Source organism: Athene cunicularia (assembly GCF_003259725.1).
Source record: "Athene cunicularia isolate RWA chromosome 2 unlocalized genomic scaffold, athCun1 chr2_part1, whole genome shotgun sequence".
In the NCBI taxonomy this organism is placed as follows: domain Eukaryota; kingdom Metazoa; phylum Chordata; class Aves; order Strigiformes; family Strigidae; genus Athene; species Athene cunicularia.
In genome coordinates, this window is record NW_020799095.1 from 4,753,053 (window position 1) to 4,774,028 (window position 20,976).

A 20,976-nucleotide genomic window follows, 5' to 3' on the forward strand; every position below is an offset into this window, starting at 1 on the left:
CTTCTCTTTCTCCTTTGACTCTTGATTCCAAGAAAATGTGGGTTTAATTTAGGTCTGCTAAAATATTTGTATAAAAAATAGCATTAGAATGAAGAAAAAAACTTTAAATCTGTAGCTGTTGAATTACAAAGCCTTCTATCTCTTTGAAACATTTGCAACTAGGCAGTAGATTTATTAATGGTTTTGGATCAACCTTCTAGAAGGTGAAATTCTTCTGTCAACAAGACAGGTACAGCAGACCAGGTACAACGTAAATTTTCTTTTGATGTTACTCCAGCTTGCTTGAACTTGACTGAGGAAGTCAGGCTAGTTATACTAGTACAACTTTCCTCTCAGATCAAGGAGGGAAAGATTACTGAATATTTCCTGCATCTTGTTGTTCTGTCTCCATTGAACAAGGCAATTCAGGAACTTACATATACTATTTCAATTTACACATGAAAAAGGGAGGGAAGTAGTATATCTGAAAAATTATTATCAAATTTGAATCCATTTTATATAACTGTATTATGATATGACTAATAAAATTTCTTCTGGAAGAGTAACTATCCATTCTACCAGGCAACATTCTACTCTGGAATTCTGTGTTTACCAACATTCCCACTGACATCTATAAAGGGGCATTCGATCTTCAGCTTGTGCTTTTTTGAAGTGCTGTGCTATAATTGAAGTTTCTAAGACTTTAACAAGTCAGTCTTTCAGGTTTTTTTGGGGTTTTTTATTCTTTTTTTGTGTGTGTGATTTATTCAGAAATCTTACTCTTAACAATAAGAAATGATTTGGAATGGAAAAATATGTGCTTGGTATCTGGAAGAAAGAGTAGTTATTTTCCTGCAACTGTTGTTCATTGAGAATTTTTTTTTTCTTGCTCCTTTGAAGTTATTTCCATCATCACTGTAATTTTCAGTGGTGGTGTGCAAAGAAATTGAGAGGGAGACCGGACAGTCCTTTCATGTTTTCAGCTGTGAACAGGAATACATGGAGGACATTCTCTGCCCCAAAGGCACAGATAATAGTAGGCTCCTAGTGGAGTGCTTAGGGCACAGGCTCACCCAAAGTGGAATACATGCACCATTCCTCTCTGTTGCTTAAAAACCCCTTGGTAGCTGTTTTTGTTTGTTTGTTTGTTTGTTTGTTTTTATAAATACATAATCTTTTTGTGTTTCTAATATAAAATTAAGGAAATAAGCCTTAGTAGCCAGAACAATTTTTACACCAACTGTATTGATTTTTCCAAATTGGTCTTGAGGCTGTGGTTATGTGTGAAACTGTCTTAAATTAGCAAGCAAAATAATTTACCCTCTTCCAATACAAGTTAATTAGATAATAACTAGTATTTTTTTTCAAATGATCAGGAAGATAAAATAACTTTTTTTAAATGAAGCTGTTGTTTTTTGACTGCCTCTGAGATGCATTTAAATTATGAAATATATAATTAGTTTCTAACTGTATTTTAATTAGAGAAGAATCCTTCAGATGTTTCTTACATACTGAGAAAAAGATAACCCAAGTAGACACTTGTGCAATTTAATATACAATAACAAAACTTTAATTGATAGTGAAATATAAACCAAGCATCATTTTCTTAATACTTTACATGATATAAATAAATAGATATGTGTGCAAATTTAAAATGAGAAAGATGTTTATCCATGGTAAAATCTCTGCATAGTAAATAATGCATTAGTAAAAAAGAGCATACTACAAATTCTGCTGAGAATTTTTTCTTCTCTAGCAAATGTTAATGTCTTTTTTTATCCCCTATGAAATAAACAGCTATGCATAGAAGTGAAAGCAAAAGAGTGAAATCAAGATTAAAGGCAAAAGAATTATGGGTCTAATTGTACTGTGTTTACTTAACCCAGATTATTAACATTTCATTATCCCTGTTCCAAAAAATGGTGACTAATTTGGGTGATTTTTAATAGAAGATTATGCATTTTTTTAATGTTCTTCTGTCTGTAACAGTATCTGTAGTGTGTGTAGTAGTATGCATGGATATCAAAAAAAGGTAGAAAACTGCATTTTCTGGAAGGCCTTTGGTCATTTTTTGAGTTATTTTAACATAGCCATGTCCAAGGTAATTGAAAGTCTTCTAAGTAATTACAGTTTTCTGTTACAATAAAGACATTTAATTACTGTCTATTTAGCTGGAAATGTTCTAATTCCTGACATTAGTCAGAGTAATAGTCCTTACTGTACTCTACGTTTAAGTGTCCAGCAGCATTACAGACTTGAAAAATTGTTATAACAGCTAGATCGTGAATGCTTTCAGTCTTTCATATCTTTATTATTATGACATTGTTTCCTAATGTGGGTGCATTAACATTTTGTATTTACACAGTCCCTTAAAGAATTTCATGTTGTAATTATTCAGTGATTACTCTTAATTTTTGTTTCTAAAGTGTTTTAACATAAATACTGCTTCTTCTCTAGAATTTTATCATATCGATAGATTCAGGAGAAACAAACTTGGATGGAGCAATAGGTAAGGTAACTTTACAATATTGCAGTACTTCTATATGCGGGCATCATAACTGTTGTATTTTATAAAGAAATATGATGATTTTTCCCAATAGGTCAATCTGCATCAGAAGAATTCATTAAGACTACTTTATCAGTCTTTCAAGAAGTAACACAGCATCCTGTCTTGTTGATAATCCATCGCTTGACTGTAAGTCTGACAACGAATTAAATAGTTGTAGGCTAATTCCTAATTCCATTGATAAATATAATGTTTTGAAGATTTAGAAACTATTTAAAATATGGCTTAAAATGTATTGTGGATCTATGTGACAGAAAAATCCTTATTTATCTACAGAATTAATTTTCAAAGAAGCAGCAAGGTATCAAGAGTCAGTTTACTATATTTATTTGAGAACTTAGAGGAAGAATAAGAAGGGCTTAAAGTTTAGAAATAGCAGTTATTAAAATAATTTTCATATAAACATACACTTGAGTTGTGTAAGTCTTCTTCCTCAAAGCAAGTATGTTGCTATACATTAGTGCAAATTTCACCACTTCATTTGTCATAATGCTTTTAACATAGCTTGGAAAGATCACCTCTGAGGGTTGAAGATCCTGTTCCATCAGTACTCTTTCTCATGAGATAATCAATAGCAGTTATGGGGGTTTTTTTGTTTACTAAAAATGTTGTTACAATTAGTAGACCCACATACTGTAAGCTTCTTGCATCACTAAGTTTTGTTTTCTTTGAAGTGTTTGTTTAAATGGTTTACAGTGAGCTAAGCTAGCTGAAGCCAGAACAATTATGTTATGAAACAGCTGTCAGCAAATCAGGAGGTCAGAGTGTTTGAATCACTGTTTGACAAATCATTGTAGCCTGTACCAATGCATTTTTGTGCCTGAATTCTCACCAGAAGTATAACCCACCATACTTACTGGGGTGACCATTTAATTCAAATTGAAATTTATGTGTTTGTATTGCAGTTAGGGCAATTAAGGACACACTCAATATAGCACATAAATCTAGAAAGGCACTAGCAAATTGTACTACATGAGTAATCTTAGGAATTGTGCTAGACAGGAATGGGTGATCTTAGAAATTAAGTGGGTTTAGAAATTGAATCCAATTTAGTATGCTTAGTGGTTGAGTATTTAGATTATGAAGTCTTAATAAGGGAAAATTGTAAAATTAAAAAATATATATTGGAATTTAATTAAATTTAATGTTTATTTTCATTAATGCTCTTGAAAGAGTGGTATTCAAGAAAATGGTCCTTATACACAAAAATCTAACCACTTAATAGTCAGAGGGGAAATAGTACAGAACTGAGCAGTTCCATTTACTTTCAAGTAATATGGCAACTGATGTTCTAGAAAAGAAATATAACTGTAGGTGAGGTATGAATGCCTATTGATATCTCCCTAAAAGCTTGTCAGCTTGCAAGTCGCTGTATTATGACTGTATCAATTCTAGAATCACCTCAGTTTTTAAAAATCATCATTTTATTTCTGTGGGTTATCAGTGTGTCTTATATTGACAGAAATATGTACCATTTTTTTTATGGAGCTCCAACATTTACTGAAATGGCAATACCTTGTGTCAGCACATTAAATAAAATTCCCCTAGCTGTTTAAACTTTAATGGTCTGGGAGTTCTCTTCTGAAAAAGTAGCACCAAGGAGTCAGCTCACCTTTACAACTCTTCCCTGCTCTCATCCCCACATTTGGCAGAACGTTATATTGAAGCCAGGGAATGACTATTCTACTCTCTTTTAAGTAACCCCTGGCTAGCAGTAGGTGAGTTTTATGTAAGTATCTAAATTTGGGGGGAACAGTTTACTTAATCACATATGTTGAAAGTTTTAGATGTTTATTTAAAATCCATCTGAGCACATCAATTAACCTTATGTAGCTAGAGATAAAACTTCCTGCCTGTCCAGTGCTTGCAAATGTATGCCACATACCACTTATGTAGAATAGTTTTCCTGATTTAAATTAGGTATATATTGGAATTTATTAACTAAAAATAATTATATCCTTGTCAATAAACAGCTTTTTTTTTTTTTTGAGAAAAGAAAATCTATTACTTCACTCACTCGTTTTCATAATAACAGTTCTTCCTAATTTAAAAGAGCCCTCCTGACACTCAGCAAATAGCCATTCAGACACAAAATAAAGTGGATAAATTGCCTCGTATTTGGTATGTTAAATTCAAGAAATTGTCCACTGTAATTAATAATCTCTAACCACATCTGCCACTAGTGGTGCAAACAGTAATTAGTTTAATACTATTTACGAAGTCTAGTGGGCTAATTATACTTGAATGTACAGCATACATTACTTTAGAGGAAAGTGGTACTTCATCTTCTATGATGCATACAGAATATTTTTAGAATTGCTGTTACTCAAGGGATATCTTCTAATTGCTGCTCGCTGAGCATGACTGGAATCTATGAATATAAATGCCAGCACCCAGTGGAACTTAGTGCTTTTTTAAAAAGTTGAAGCAAGACATGTTCGAGCTTCCAGATCAATATTTATGTATAACAGTGGTTAATAGGAAACTCTGTTACTGGAGAGAAATGTGTATTTTAGGCTGATCTCTGAAGCCTGGATTGCTCATTTAGGTGTTTACAAACAGTATTTTATGCAGAGGGTGGGGGGAAGGCCAAAACCTTCTGACAGGATGCTTTTTTTTCCACTATGACTGTGACATTGCTTTAAAGTCTCTAATCAGAAATTAAATGCATTTTTAATGAAGGTAATAAAAAGTGAGGTTACATTAAGCAAGCAGAACCAGTAAGTTTTTTCAGTTCAGTTCTGGTTTTAGTTTAGCTGCAATGGAAATTGTGTAAGTTAATAGGAATTTAAGAGCAACGTTTCAGGTTCTTTTCCACTTTGAGAAGAAAATAATTACTTGTTCTGGGTTTTTTTTTTTTTTTTTTTTTTTTTGTGATCGAATTTCTGCTTTCCATCAACTTGAAGTCAGTTATTGAGGAGATTAATTTCTGTGGGTACCAACTGTATTATATATTGCTAAGTGTGATAAAGTCAAGGGAAATTAATTGAAAGTGCTCAAATGAAAGCCATAAGTGAGCAGTAATTTAATTTTGCATGCAGTTGTGTGCATTTTAACAAGATATAAAGACTAATAGTAAGAGTGACCTGCAAATTGTGACAAAACTGTAGATTTTCAGGTACACAAATATGATGATGAAGACCATCAAAAGAGTCTCTATAGACTGCAGTGGAATATAAACCTTGGTTTCTTAAACTGACACAAGTGCAACTACCTGTTTTCTCCAAACACCTAAATGGAAAAGTATTTATTAAACTCAGATAATAAGTGATACAATAATATTTATTTTCAAATTTTCATAAAGGTTTAGATAATTAACTGGAAGAATTCTGTGCTCACTATAATTTGCATTTTATTTTCTCTGATAAGTATATTTGTTTGCCTGAAAAAAGGATGTATGCTAATTCAGAGCACTTTGAGAAGTGATGAGTTTTATGATGGCAGAGAGTTCCCGTGGGAGTCCTTTCTATACACTGACTAGCTCCCACAAATGTGCACAGATGATGTTTTACCCAAAGCATGAAAGTTGTTCTCTGTGTTGAGGCAAAAATTGTAAGCAGTGATTCTCTTCAAGGTTTTAAAACTTACTTTTGAAAATCAGGCTAAAATAAAGCACCCCAAACTATGAGTTGCTTGAAGAGAAGTCAAGGGAAAAGCAGTATGACATGGAAATCTACTTGTTGACAATATAAGAGTTATGGTTTTCACCAAAGATTGCAACACAAGGGTTAGAAACTTCTGCAAGCAGTCTTTTCTGCTCATCTTAGTCTTTTCTTGATTCAGCATTGGTGGTGCTCTTCATCCACAGGCTGTTCTGACACCTTAATTTGTTAGTGTAGGGTATGACTATATGAACATACTGTACAGCATTTCTTCAATCACTTTCTCTTTTCAAATGGATTAAAATTCTATACCACATGTGGCTTTCTGTCCATTAAGCTCATCCACATGACATGAGACTTTTCGTGAAACCCATTCTGTACTGACATACTGAGTCAGTCAATCAGTGCTGTCTCTTCCCAGAAGAAAAATGAAGATTCTGAAGTTCTGGTGACTTTTTTTTTAAAAAAAAAAATAAAATTACAGAGATGTCATCCTTCTCCCCACTTCATTGTAACATGCATTAGATTGTTCTTTTTCTGTTACATTCTGAGAGATTACTGGCAATATTAAACACTGAGGAGCATGCGGTGCCTCCAGCAAATGCTTTAAGAAATTTGAAGGCAGCATGATCTTAATTCCATGGTCACTTTCAGCAATAACTGTATGTGGAATTTTAATGAGAATAAATGTCATGGTGCTGTTGGATGTTGCTGATCTTACATGGGACTGGGGAAAAAAAAAGGGTTTGGGAGCTGATGGTCTTTGCTTTGGTACATTCTGCTTTGAATTGAATTTAAAGGTCTTTTCCAACTTAAACGTTTCTATGAATAGTGGATAAGGAGCATTTATTTATCAGTAGTTGTAAGTTAAACATATGCACTCTAAAAAGAACCAGATACCTCTTGAAAAATCTCTGGAAGTAAAGTAATGGGCTTAGTCACTTGTGAGTTTGAATACCATAGTTGCGTGGAAGTGATAGTATAGTTTCTTTATGTTAGTTTAATTCCAAGTTGTGATTTTCACTTGAGAACAGCATGGTTCACAAATGCTTCTGGACCAGGCTTTAAGCCTGCTTACTTTTTCTGTCCAGCCAGTGTAACAGCAAATGTCCAGGCTTTGGCCTTAAACACTGATTTGACAAACTCTGAAACTAATTTTTAATCCAGGAAGAGATTATTTTTTTAGATCCATAATGTTATCCATATTAAGGTAAATTCTGTGGCCTAGAGAAGAGGCTTAATCTATCCGTATAAACATAGCCTAAGTTGTAGGAGATAATAGGTAAGTTTGGTTATATGCTAGTTCATTAATACATAGTGGTTGTATGTCTGTGTTGAATAGTTAAATTCATCCTTGCTGGCAAGTACAAGTGAATGGAAGTTTAGTTCTCCATCATCATGCTTAGGGGATACCTCCTGCTAAGCAGGGATTTAGTGTATTGTATCCTTCCACTGTGAGCCCTTGCAGTGTTAGAACTGCTTTCTAGTGGGTATTTGTGAAACTTGGACTTTGTTTGGTGAGGTAAAGTAAAGCTGAGGCAATGTTTGTTTCTAAGAAAGCAGGCACATATATGCAGGCCTTATGTCTGACATCTCCTGAACAGTGGAGACAAGAAGAGAAGGACTGAAATTACATTTTTCTCTTTCAAGACCCTCCTAGTATCTGATGAATACTTTACTTTGAAAAGTACTTTACTTTTCTCTCTTTCTCTTTTAAGGGTTAAAGTAACATACAGACTTTGCAGAAGAATTTTTATAAAAATTGTGCCTTGTTTTCAAAATATCTGATTTTTGTGAGTAATAAAATACTGTAGAAAAGCAAGTACAGCTTTTTCTGTGTACTCATACCTCACTAGTAGAGTTTTCCTTGCAAAAATCAGGAATGTTGAGGAGACAGGTGGTCTGGTTTTCAATAGTATACTTGGATTTCCAAAAAGTTTTTGACAAAATCATGCACCAAGTTCTCTTGAAATTCATCAGTGGCCCTTCCCTCTTATCCTCTGAAAGATCAACTTCTTCTAACTGGTTAAAATTTACTAAGTAGAGAATAGAGATCAGTTTTTAAAAATCTAGGTATATTGAGAATAGTGCCTTACAAAGCTCTGTGTTGCAACATGTGCTATTTATAACTAATCCAGAAAAGAGAATGAATAGGGAGGTGACAGAACTGACTGATGACACTAAATTATTCACAGTAGTAAAAATTAAAACTGACAGAAGAGTTACAGAGGTTTCAAGATAGAGTGAAAGGACGATAAGATGACATGCAATTCAATACTGATAAATGTCAAGTGACGCACATGGGGAAAAATCATTCCAACTATACGTATACCGTGTCAGGCTCTAAACTACTTGTAACTGTTCTGGAGATATTTTTAGCATAATTTTTCTAAGAAAATGATAGCTTTATACTCAGCAGTAATCAGAAAGACAACAAGATTATTAGAAATGACTGGTAAAAGATCAGACAAAAAAGCAGAAAACATCACTATGCCGTGGTAAGTCCATGGTGCCCTCAGGTCTTGAATATTGAATGCACTTGTGGTCATTCACTCTCAAAGGGAATGAAGCTTAACAAGATAAAGTACAGCTTGATAATGCAAGGAGGGACTGAGTGGATAAGAACTTCAGCTTGGAAACAAAAGACTTGAGAGTTTAGCATTATGAATGGCATGGATAAGATGAATTTAAAATAATTATTGATGGTTTTCATAAAATAAGTGGGTATCAAGTTAGTTGCTTTAAAATAAGCAAGAAAGTGCCTTTTCATAAAGCATAATTGAAGTGTGGAATTCAGTGCTGTAAGTGTTACACATGCTAAAATACATTTAAGATAGGATTGGACAAATGTAAGGGAGAGACGGCTAGTAAGCATTATAAAATGCAAAAATACAGATATCATCATTTTAGGAAGTTTCTTAACTCAAGAGTTTATCTATTAGAAACTAGAGTTGTGCTTTATGCTTGGTCTATTTCTCCTACTCTTTTTTTTTCTATTCCTTTCCAATTGTCAGAGGCAGGATTACCAGGTTTGAGCTACATTTTTGTTTGGTCCTGTACATATATATTATAGCTGTGAGATATAAATGGCATGTGTGTGTGTGTAAGTTTCTAGTATTTCATTGCTATTTTGGGTACTGATAACAGCACATTTGTGGCAGCATGGCCTTTGAATGTCATTTTTACAGAATTATACAATGGTGGCTTTGTGCAGTTAGGGATTTGTCATGAAGTGGATATCAGGCTATTTAGAAGATGGTAGAAACCCAGATATAGCTATTATCATATTCAAAGTATCTAGTCTGTTCCAGATTAAAAAAGTGGGAAGTATTCTTCTTTAAGTAAGCAATCTTAGTGATAGACTGAGACAAGAAAAATATCTGACTATCTTCATGTATATGTGAAGATTTAATTCCACGTAGTTGTCAGCAGTCATTTTAAAAGAAGTAATTTTTGAGTATTCTTCTATTTGTTCGAATACCTCTAGAAAATGCTAGAATACTAATACCATGTTTCTGTATACATAACTTACAGAAACTTGTGCAATTCACTGGTGAATTTATTAAAAATATTTTATGTACTATTACGCTTCAGTTTATTTCACTTCAGTGATTACTTTCTTAGTTCATATCTTGTTTACAAATCTGTGTACACATCAGTGAAAAACAGTGACCCAAATGGCATGGAGAAAAGATGAAGGTTGCAGAGTTAGGAAGTATCTGATTTAAGGTTCATGTACAATTTAATACTTGCTTCTCCCTTCAGCAAGTGCATTCTGATATCCTCATGTATCACAAAATAATTTTCCGTAGGATTAGTACTTCATTTAGCTGATCCCACCACCACACCAAACTGACAAGAGGCAAACACTTGCTATGGAGAACTCTATTCTAAACAGTTTGTCTGCCAGAATTGAAATTCGTGTTAGTAAAAGATCAGAAATAGCCACAATGATTATTTAAGACCTGAAGAATCTTCTTTACAATGACAGTTTAAATTATATTTATCATAGAAAAGACAGCACTGTCTTAACTACATTTGCTAGTGTGGAAAGACTAATGTTAATACTAGATGAAAGTGAAAGAAGGTGTGAAGTTTTAGAAACTGAAGTTGCATCGTACTGTTGTATAGTGCCACCTTAATTCGTATCAGTCCGAGTCACTGTTGCTGAGTGATTCACAATATTCTGAATCCCTACATTGTTTCAGACAATCAAGAGCTGCTTTTTTGCCTCTTCTCACACTTTTAATTTACTGCTTAAATGTGACTCTTCATTTGAGAAGTGTTGCAGTAGGTTGAACTGCTTTTTTTTTTGGACTGAAAGATCCGAAGTTCGGTTTTTGTTTTTTTTTTTTACTCTTACCTTGCAGATATAACTAATACAAGTTGTAGAACAGTTTAGAAACCTGCACTAACAAAGCTGTTGGAGTGCAAAGTAGTTTTATTATTTATCTTATTGAATATTAACTGAGAAGACCAGGAAATATTCAAAATAATGAAGTGTTACAAAAGTCACTACACCTGATATATAACATTATCTATATAGGAGTAAAGGCTGTTTGTAATTGCTAGAGTAGTTTGACTGTCATACCTCAGAGTCCTTTAACTCTTTTATTGAATGTATGTAACAAAGGCATTTTTTGGTACTTTTTCCACAAGTGAGAAAAAACTAACTAAATGAATCCTTTAATGTCAGAGATTTAATTTAACAGAGACCACCAACTAGCAATAAAATAGTTGCTATTTGTAGTTATTGCTGGCTAGTAGCTAACTTCATTTAGTGACCCCTTTCAACATATACTTTAAACTATAGATGTTTGGTAATAGTAGCTGCATAAATCTAGAGAAATTCTGTATTCTGGTATTAATCACTAAAAGAAAACACATGGGGGAGTATAATGCAGCACTGTTATAGCAAATCCTGTTCATGGTGTAGTGAGAACCTACACAGTTATTTGTATAAATAAATCCAAGGACAAGCTGTGTATCCATGATGCATGCTTAAAAATTGTAGGGCTGTCCAACCATACTCTCCCCCAAAACATGAAGCATGTCCTGTCTAAATAAATTATATTTTACCAGTGATTTAAGACTCAGCAATTCATTCTGTTATAGAGAATACCAATAATACACTATTTTTGTAATATTAGATATATAAAACTGAGTTATAGCCTAGTTTGCCATAAGTTGATTTCAGATGGAACTAAACTGACTAATCCCATGATAGATGCTTAATCTATGACAATAGACATGGATCCAAAACATGGATAACAATTGACTGGATTTTTTTTTTTTTTCATATTTCAAATCTTAAATCTGTAAATTTAAATTTTAATGGAAGATTGTGTATTACCAGAATGGAAGAAGTTAAAATTTTATCAAGATACTCTGCTAAGCTTAAGGCTATTTCATTAGAGGTAGTACATCTTTCTTGATGTATTTTAGTGCTATGCAGTTTTGTTTTAGAAGGACGTTTCTCCTAAACTCTATTTGAAGATTAGCTTATGGAATAAAGCATCAGGATTAATACATATTTTAATACTCTTTCTTTTTTATTATCTTACATCTGCACTGATTTCTGTATTTTAAGTTAAAATTCCCTCTTAATGAATTATACCAAAGTTACTGTTCTTTTCTCTATAAAAGTACATTACTATCTGTAACTTTGAGACCTTGCCAGACAAGAGTGAACTTGGTTGCTTTATAAGAGTGATTATGGATAAATTTTTGTGATAATTTATCTCTTTGATTAAGGCCTCTAGCAGTGGAATAAACATAGTTGATAGTGTTCTATTTTTTTTCCTTTGTGAATAATCTAAGGCAGATCTTTCTAATTCTCTGGTTTAGGTTGAAGACTATATCCTCCCACCACTAGTTTCTTTGGTCCACAGTCAGAATGGTAAGTAAGTATATGGCCACATCAACTACAGTTTCCATGAATTCCACATTTTGTTTTAATTAGAATTCAGTGTGGTCACATTCTTGGCACCTTTATTTTCAAGTGGAATGGAGACTCTTCAGCTTGCGGGTGCTCTCAGAAACCACATCAGTGCTTTTAAGCCACAAGGTCATGGCTGAGGAGAAAGGGGAGAGCCTCAACTCAAACAGCAAGCTTCTGTCTCTCGTTAGGGATTCATTGCTGCCTCAGTAAGTATAATATTACTCCTGTAATGGGGAATAACTTGATACTCAATCCATTTTGACAGCATTCTTGCTTTAACTTCCCTTTTTTATGTTTAAATGGCAAAACAAAAAGGAGTAGCAATTAACTGCTGCCAGAGTTCTCTGTCCAGCGTATCTGTCCTAGTTTTATTTAGTACTTTGTTGTATACAACAGAAACACAGCTTCTGTGCAACACTCATTTCTGATACTGTGCCTCTGGCTGCTCTTATAGCAAAACAAGTTTCCCCCAGCTTTCAGGCTGTGATTTAAATACTCCTCTTTGTTCTGCTAATAAAGTAAGAATTTTCTAACAGCAGCATCTGTCTATCTTGGATATTGTGCCCTCATATAAGATGTTCTGAAATCATATGGAATGGCATGTGTCTTTTTAAAAAGGAATAGTACAGGATGGATTAGTCCCCTATGATCCACCCAAGGGTTATTACCTCTAAACTGATGTCCTTGCATGCTGCCCTGAGCAGCAGAAAAACCCTACAGTCGAGTAGATGAAACTACAGCTGGTGGACCAGATGTGGCCTGGAACTTCATTTATATGGTTTATGGTTAAATGAGACCTGCAGGTGAGCCTAAAGACAGCTCTCTGTGTTATGCACATACATGCTGTGAGCTGATAACATCTGTGAGTACAGGGAAGAAAACCAAGAACACAAGATGAATACAGTAATGATAAGTCATCATTTATCTTTCACATTATTCTAATAATGTTACAGTGTATTTTAATGTGTGGTCCTCAAAAGTTAATAATTGTAAATACTTAGCTGCCCTAAGTGAGAAAATTTTTCCCCACCCCTACATTGAGTGGCAGAAGGGTGGAGGAATGCGTGCTGGATTATGATCAGAAACACAGTGCCTTCCCCAAAAATGAGACTGTCTCTTGTTAACTGACATGTTCTTACAGTTTGAGGGTCAAAGTTCTGTCCTTGCAAGATGTGTAATCTTTGTAAGAGAATGCGAAGGAAATCTTAGAGCTCTATAGAGATGCTTATTTTCATACCTTTCTTACATTATTTTTTTTCTATGGGAAATATAAAATTTATCAATATGAATTAAAATGGAAATTGGAAATATTATTTTAAAAATAGAGTATATACATTATTAAAAGCTGTCAGATAATTTTCTTCAGATAGGGGAAGAGAACTGAAGTCAAGCAAGACTTAAGTTCTGTCCTTGCTCTGAAACTTGCCCTTTGTAGATATGCTCATCTTATGTTTTTCATTGAACTGGAGGGTGCTGTGGTGTGTGTGTCTGCCATGGTAATTACAAACTAGAAGGAAAACAGGCAGTATACTCCTGTCTCCAAGCTAATTAGCTCAACTGAGTGGGAGAGCTTACTGGTCTGAGACTAAATATGATCCTACTTTGGGGACTTCGCCTGTGCTATCTTTGCATGTATTGCTATTGTAGATGTGTGAAAAAGGGTCTTGCAGTAGCTGAGTCTTGGTTCCAGGCTTTAAGTATTTTCTAAATCTGTTCCTTTATCTCACCAGTAGAGATGATGATACTTGTATTTGGAAAACTCTTATGGATTATCTCAAAAAAAAAAAAAAAATTTAGAATATATTGGAACTTACTATAAACAAATTTTACTCTAGCTTAGGAGCATTGTAAAACAGTATGTAAATATTCTAGTGATTCAGAAATAGTTGACTGGTGTCTGCATATTTGATAAATTACTTGAACCTGTGGGTTGAGCCAACCCCTAGTAAATATGTTCACCTGTGGGGAGCAGGTAATCAATGCAGGAAGGCACAGAGGGAACAAAAAGCAGAGAAGATTTTCTGCATGAAAGAAAATTCAATCTTGGTTTTGTCTTGAAAGTCTCAAAATTCAATTTGGAGAAGGTTCTAAGAAAAGAGCAAAGTATCCAAAGGGATGTCAAAAAAAGAAACGAAAGGTAAGTTTTATTCACCAGTGTTCTAAGTATGGATAAGAAAATATTGATGGAAGGTAGGAATGAATCCTCATACACTCTCTACAGTTCTCAAAATAAGCTTTATCTGAATGCAAAGGGGTCTAGCCTATATCTAAAGAGAAAGGAGGCCTAAGATTCAGTGTAACATACTCATAATGTAAAACTCTAATCCTAAGAAGTTAAGAGTTACATGAAAACTCTGAGAAAGTAAGCGAAGAGACAACTAGCTTGTATTTGGAGTCTGAAGAGGTGTTTGCTGATGTTGTTTAGTCTTTCTGTTGCTGAACAAGGATGAGACAGTGTGGCTCAGCTGGAGGACAGTCAAAATTGCAGAGGCATGCAATAGCTCTTTGTTCATGGGCAGGAGGTATTTCAACCCATTTTGATTCTACTTTTTAAGAACTGAGAGCTGTTGAGTATGGAGGGACGGACATCTAGGTTTAATATGTGATATTCTTTTTAACGAAGACTATAAGGGTACTCATTTGTGTATATGTTCAATTCCTATAGATATCTTACACACGTTAATTTATTTAAATGCAGATCTGACCCAGGAAATAGAATTTTGGTCACTATGCGTGAAATATAGATAGTCTTTGTTTTGAGATAAATGCAGGAGCGCAGTGGTTACTATTTTTTCTTCATCTTATGCGTCATCAGTAAAATGGTAATTCCATTAAATATTTGTGCATTTGTAGATCAGAGTAACTTTTTCACAGTATTTTGTCTGAACTGAATGAAATGTCATTAAATTTCAGTTCACTAAGAGGTTATTTTGCTGAGAGTTTCATAACCAGAATTAAAGTTTCAGCTATAGAAAATGAATACAAGGCAAATACTTTGTTACATATCCATTTTTTTTTATCAGAAATTGAAACATCAGCTCTTTTTCATTTAATTCTTAATATTCCTAATTATATATCATTTGAAATTTGAGCCAGAACCAGCAAAAGGAGAGGAATGTGTAAATAAAGTTTTATTTCATTTGAGAACTTGTTCTTAGACTGCCAAGCCAGTTCAGCAAGTACAAAGTTCAAGATACTTGAGATAAAAAAGACTGAACATTTTATCTACAAATTAAGAGCTTAAGTGTATCCATATACCCAGATCTTTAGGTCCTCTTGTCATGATTCCTTATAGAAAAGTGACAAAATAACTCTGCGGTGTAGTACCTAGAGTTTACAAAACCCTTATAAAATGGTCTCTAAAACTATTGTTACTAAATTGATCTGTGTTTTGAAGTGGCAGGGAAATCGTTGGATGAACTAATTAATTTAACAAAGTATCTCAAGCACAGAATATTTTCCTGTGCTGGGTTTGTGTGGGCAGGGTTTTGTGGTAGTGGGGGAAAGCACTAGAGCTTCTAGAAGCTCCCCTGGCTCCAAGTTGGACTCACCTCTGGCCAAGGCTGAGCTAATTACTGATGGTGGCTGCACCCTACAACAATGTATTTAAGAAGAGAAATCTGAGGGAGGGGGATTTTGAAGGAGGAGTTACAAGGACACCCTTGTGAACACCAAGGTCAGTAGAAGGAAGGAGGAGGAAGGGGGGCAGGTGCCCCAGAGCAGAGCCCCCCTGTATCCCATGGTAATAGCAGGGAAGATTACTGGAGGAGCAGAGATTTTCCTTTGGAGGATGCCCGGGACAGCCCCCGCAGTTGTAGTTTGGTGCTGGGAGGACTGCAACATGTGGAGGTGACCCATGCCGGAGCATCTCAAGAAAAATGTATCCTGTGGGCAGGACTCATGGTGGAGAGAGTTTGCAGAGGACTGTCTCTCATGAGAGGGATGCCACGTGGAGCAGCGGGAAGAATGCAGAAAAGTGCTTCCCCCCTGCTTTGAAGGAAGAAGCAGTGGACTGACTGCATCCCCCATCCTCTACCTCTGTGCTGTTGAGGGACGAGGTAGAGAAATAGGCAACAAAACTGAGCCTGGGAAGAAAGGGAGGGTTGCGGGGAAGTGTTTTAAGATGTGGTAAGCTTCTGACTGTCCTGGTCTGTCTGTTAAGTGTTGGTTTTGTTAGTGCTTTTAATAAAAATTATATCCTTTTTCTTCCTCTAACGAGCCTGTATTTTACCTGTGACCCTTAATGGTTGTGTGACCCCTCTCTGTCTTTATCGCCATACCAGAGCCTTTTGATTCATTTTTGTCCTTCCCAGCACTGGAGGGGAAGTAGCAAGTTGAACAGCTGCATGGTGCTCAGTTGTCCTCTGGGCTCAGACCATGACATTTCCCTTCAGAGAAGCTTCATATTTTTATAGCTCCTAGTTGCCTTTATTCAGGCAATGTGTTTACATTAATTGCTAAAACATTGACTTCAGTGATCTGTGTTTTCTCACATGGTGTTTGGTTTGATGGAGCACTGCACCTTCCCTTAGAAATATCCTTTACTAATGTTACCTTGGGGGAGGGGGGGATAGAGTTTCAATTAAAAGGAAATAAAGCGAAACTGGTTTTTATTGAATTTTGAGGAATTAGGATGCTAAATGTGCACAATAGCAATAGTCTCTCTTAGTATGTAGAAGGCTCAAGATTGTTTAAAGTGGACCCTGTTTAGGGAAGGTATTGATGTGTTTATAATAACAAGTATATTGCCAAGTGGCAGATTTTTAAGCTGGCATGGCTGATTCATTCATTATTAATATTAGGAATTACCATTTTGGAGACCTGAATTGATGTCCTGTGGTGAGCAGATGACTTCTAGCACCTGACTCACCTGATAGCATCTTTGCTTGCCTCAAAAGATTTAATCATGGATTCAGAGAAAAAAAAAGTGCAAATAGTTCCATTACATTTTGTAGGAATATGTGTTGCTCGCATATAGAGCTTCCAGGATCAGCGTCTACTAAGGCATTATATTTTCCTCTCCTATGAAGAAAGGGACTTTTTAATCACCAGTGAAAAATAGTTTTCTTTCAGGAACTGGAATTTGTTATTTGTAAAGGAAAGATTTTAATCACTGAAGAGGTGAAGCCAACACTGACTTATAATTGGTTAATTGTGTAGATTCTCTGATGTAGTTTGCAGCTCTACAGCAGCACAAGCACATTCAAGCTAATTTGTAGTAGCTGTGTCACGTTGCCTGGCTGTGTGCTTGTGTAGGAATGTTAGCCCCTGTGAAGGAGATCCCACAGGCTACATCAAGACTGCATAGCTCATGTGCTTCATCCTCCTCATCTTAAGAGTTGTCCAGATCAGAGGCTTGACTGGAAAGCACCACATTTCCTTCCTGTGTAAATTGGAATGCCGAGGTGTGGTGCCTGGGGAGAGGGAATTTTCATTCCAGTGGAGAGCTAGCACACAGTAGGGTACACACCAACACCCAGGAGGTGGGAAGTGATCAGATTCCTCGTTATGGGCAGCACTAGGGATCTCAAGATGTGAAGTAAAATTCTTGGTGATTTGCTTTATTCCATCCCCTCCCTCCATCAGAACACAAAAAGAAGAAAAAGTAACAGAAGCATTTTGTTGCACAAAACATGATAACCTACCATATTTTCCTACAGATCATCCTTTCATTTGTACTCGATTAATTCTTCAGGGTATTTCTTTTACAAATTGAAAGATTTATGCTTCCAACTCTAACACTTCCACGTGATAGAGTACCACTGTTTGTAATCAGAGTTGGTATTTTGACATGACTGAGTCTGGTGGCTTTTTTGCTTTCTGTCTTCTGTTGTCATGTCCTGTGCTGTCCAGATACATTTTGATTTAAAGAAACATAGCCCTGTTCAGGTAGGCTTTACTGGAATGTTAGCAGCAAGTTCAGTTTTGGTTTTCAGCAGCCTGTTTTCCCTTACCAAGATTTCCATGAAGTGATATTTGAAAATGTTTCATAGATATTTTTCTTGTAGTTTTATCTTTCCTGCCATGGCTCTCAATATAAACATTGTTTAGAAGTATTTTTGTATTGTTCTGTTCCATATTACTTGGAGAATGGAAGTATGCTGTAGTTAAAGCAATATTCTTTGAAATAAAACGTAAAACTCAGTGTGAGTGTTCTATAAGTAAAATATTTAATTTTGAGAAAAAACACTATGTAAACAAAATATAGAGCTTAATCATATATAAGTTGGTTGATGGTCTCCCTGAAACACCCAATAAATCTTTCACCTAATACTTTGAGGCTCAGTTTCTATTTGTCCCTTGAAGATCTATTTGTCCCTTGAAGGTTTTTTTTTTTAAATTAAAAAAATATAATATAAATCAGTAAATAAAACATATGCATAGAGACAAGATTAATGCATAGAGACAAGATTAATTAATTCTAAATATATTTTAATATAATTTATATTTATAAAATGTGGTTTATATAATTACATATTTTAGAATTGTGTTTCTCTAAAAAATAATGTGTTCCTTTATTAATGCTGCTTTTAAAGTTAATATGCTTGTTTAAAGTACTGTTTCTAAGTGAGTCTTGTTTATTGCTCTGTACAGTTTCAAAACAGCATTGTATTTCCATTGTGGTTATTATAAAGTTTGGAAATGGGAAATGATGTATTTTTAATATCAACTTTTTAACACATACCTCTTGACTTTTTTTGTCCATTGCTACCACTTTTCCCTCTTGCCGTACAGGTATGAACACATTCTGATGGCTCCAGACCCACTACCAGTGTATGCCCTGAAACTGTTGGTGACCCTGACTCAACACAGCTCTGCTTCTGTGAGGTGATACAACTCTGTTGCTCTGGGTTCTTTTTGTTTCAGTTATTGTTAATTCCTAATGGAAAAAAACTTAACTTAGATCTCACTATCATACTACTTTGACTAGCACTTAGAAGATGTAGAAAATCCTGGGAGATAATTTGTTATAGAACGCAATCATGTCTTCTGTGCCAATTTCATATGATGCAAGTTATTTTAATATGGATTTAACCAATCAAACACTAGAGACAAAGTCATAAGAATTTTAGTATTAAAATTATTAAAAACGTAAAAAAAAACCCATTAGTACCAAAACATTATCAAAACTGTTGATCCAAGCGTATTTCTACTAGGACAAATGTGGTATGTTCATAAGAGGTTTAGACTTCAAAGCTGTTCAATTTTTCTGCAAATATAGCTCCTCTTCTAAGTTTTAATGTTTGGTATGCTAGGTACACTCAGTATGTTTAAAAGAATCTTAATGTCTCTCTTCTTGTGATAGGGGGAAAAAAAAAAAAGAAAAAGAAAAACGTAGTATAGAACTTAAACTGTTTTTGTTGGTAGTAATAAGGAAGAGTCTCTCTCACATATGTGTGCACACACACAGCTATTCCTTTTCCTGAATCTGCCCAGGAAATTAGTTTGCTCTTGCACTTACCATTGTCTGTTAGTGCTGTTTCATAGGATTACAGCTAAGAAGTCACTGTGTACCATACTGTCTTACTTTGAATGAGAAGAGCACAAGATTAAAAAAAAAAATAAGGAAGGAAACTGAATTTGTTTTCCCACTGGTTTTATTACAAAAGAGGAAAACATCCTCTCTTAATCTTTTGTGATGCTACTGTGAACAGTGCTTTAATATACTAAGTAGACTACAAATGAACTAAGAAATAGAGTGGGTTGAGATTTTAAATGGTTTGAATACAGTAAATGTACTTAATTATATTTTTATTGTATAGAAGCTGTTTATGCTAGTGCAGGATTTTATGTATTATACAAATAAATAGTACAGCTTTCTATTTTTAGAATTAACCTAGAGATACGAGTCATAAAAATATTTCTGTAACTAGAATGCTGGATAATATATCAGCACTTTTCTTCTGCCTAACGAATTCTATTTATTTGAGGAATTGTGTATATTTGCCATTATGTTCAATGCAGGTAGATTGTGGATGCACACTCATCCTCGTGGTCTTCTTGAAACAGACAGCAATTCTTCTCTTAATTTTATTAAAGAGCAACTGTAGATATCCAGTGAACTATGAATAATTTTAAATACCAGTGTATCTGATACTGTTATTTAAGGACCAGCTACTAGATTCCAGATACTAACACATCTGTAATTTTACTGTTTCTCACAAGTCTTACTGGCGCTCTTTTACTTTCACTAAATAATTTGTTTGGCTAGATTTCTGAAGGAGCAGAGTTTATGCAATTTTCTTAATCGGTCGTCTTCCTGATTCTTTGTCTTCTCAGCAAAGTCTTTTTTCAAAAAGAGCAGTATCATAAGATACCTTGTCCTTTGTATGTTTATCAACTTAATGTATAGGTTGTATGTACAGTAGAAAGTCAGACATAATCTATTTGTTAAGGGTTGGGGGTTTTTTGGTTCTTGCTTTGAGTCTTGTACACTGTTTGTTGTGTTCAGTAATGGATCAGATTGATAGATTTTTCTAGTAATAAGGAGGAGTTGATGTGATTTTTTTAAAATTTCTATTAATATGGTTTCCATTAGTTCTTCTTAAATGTTTTGACTATTGTAAGTTATTCTGTACTGTACTAGTCCAGGAAACTTAGACTGGATGATAATTCTTAGCTTGGCTCTTAGACTTACAGATAAGGTTGTGAAATGTGGCTATATATTTCGCTGTGTGCTCTTATGCAGCTACTTGACTTACCTTTAGTCAGAAACTTATAGCATTTGATGGCATTAATATATCTGAAAGCTAAACACTTGAAACTATGGAGTCTTTTTTTTATGGGTTGCAAAAATAGACATTTTCGGTAGGAAGGAAGTGAGACAGTAAAGGAAATAGAGTGGAGGTGGGGGGAGTGTCAGATATTGCATCAGATAATCTTGAGAG

The 20,976-nt window shown here is 34.7% G+C and overlaps 1 protein-coding gene across 2 annotated transcripts in view; it reads left to right on the plus strand.

The window, feature by feature from the left end:
- Positions 1-20,976, plus strand: part of ULK4 (unc-51 like kinase 4) — a 249,423-nt gene that overhangs the window by 82,538 nt on the left and 145,909 nt on the right. For both annotated transcript variants that reach the window (XM_026843577.1, XM_026843576.1), the window contains exons 25-29: positions 2,437-2,488; positions 2,580-2,674; positions 11,995-12,046; positions 12,150-12,294; positions 18,824-18,916. In XM_026843577.1, the coding sequence (XP_026699378.1) occupies positions 2,437-2,488; positions 2,580-2,674; positions 11,995-12,046; positions 12,150-12,294; positions 18,824-18,916 (437 nt within the window). The remainder of the gene's footprint in view (positions 1-2,436; positions 2,489-2,579; positions 2,675-11,994; positions 12,047-12,149; positions 12,295-18,823; positions 18,917-20,976) is intronic.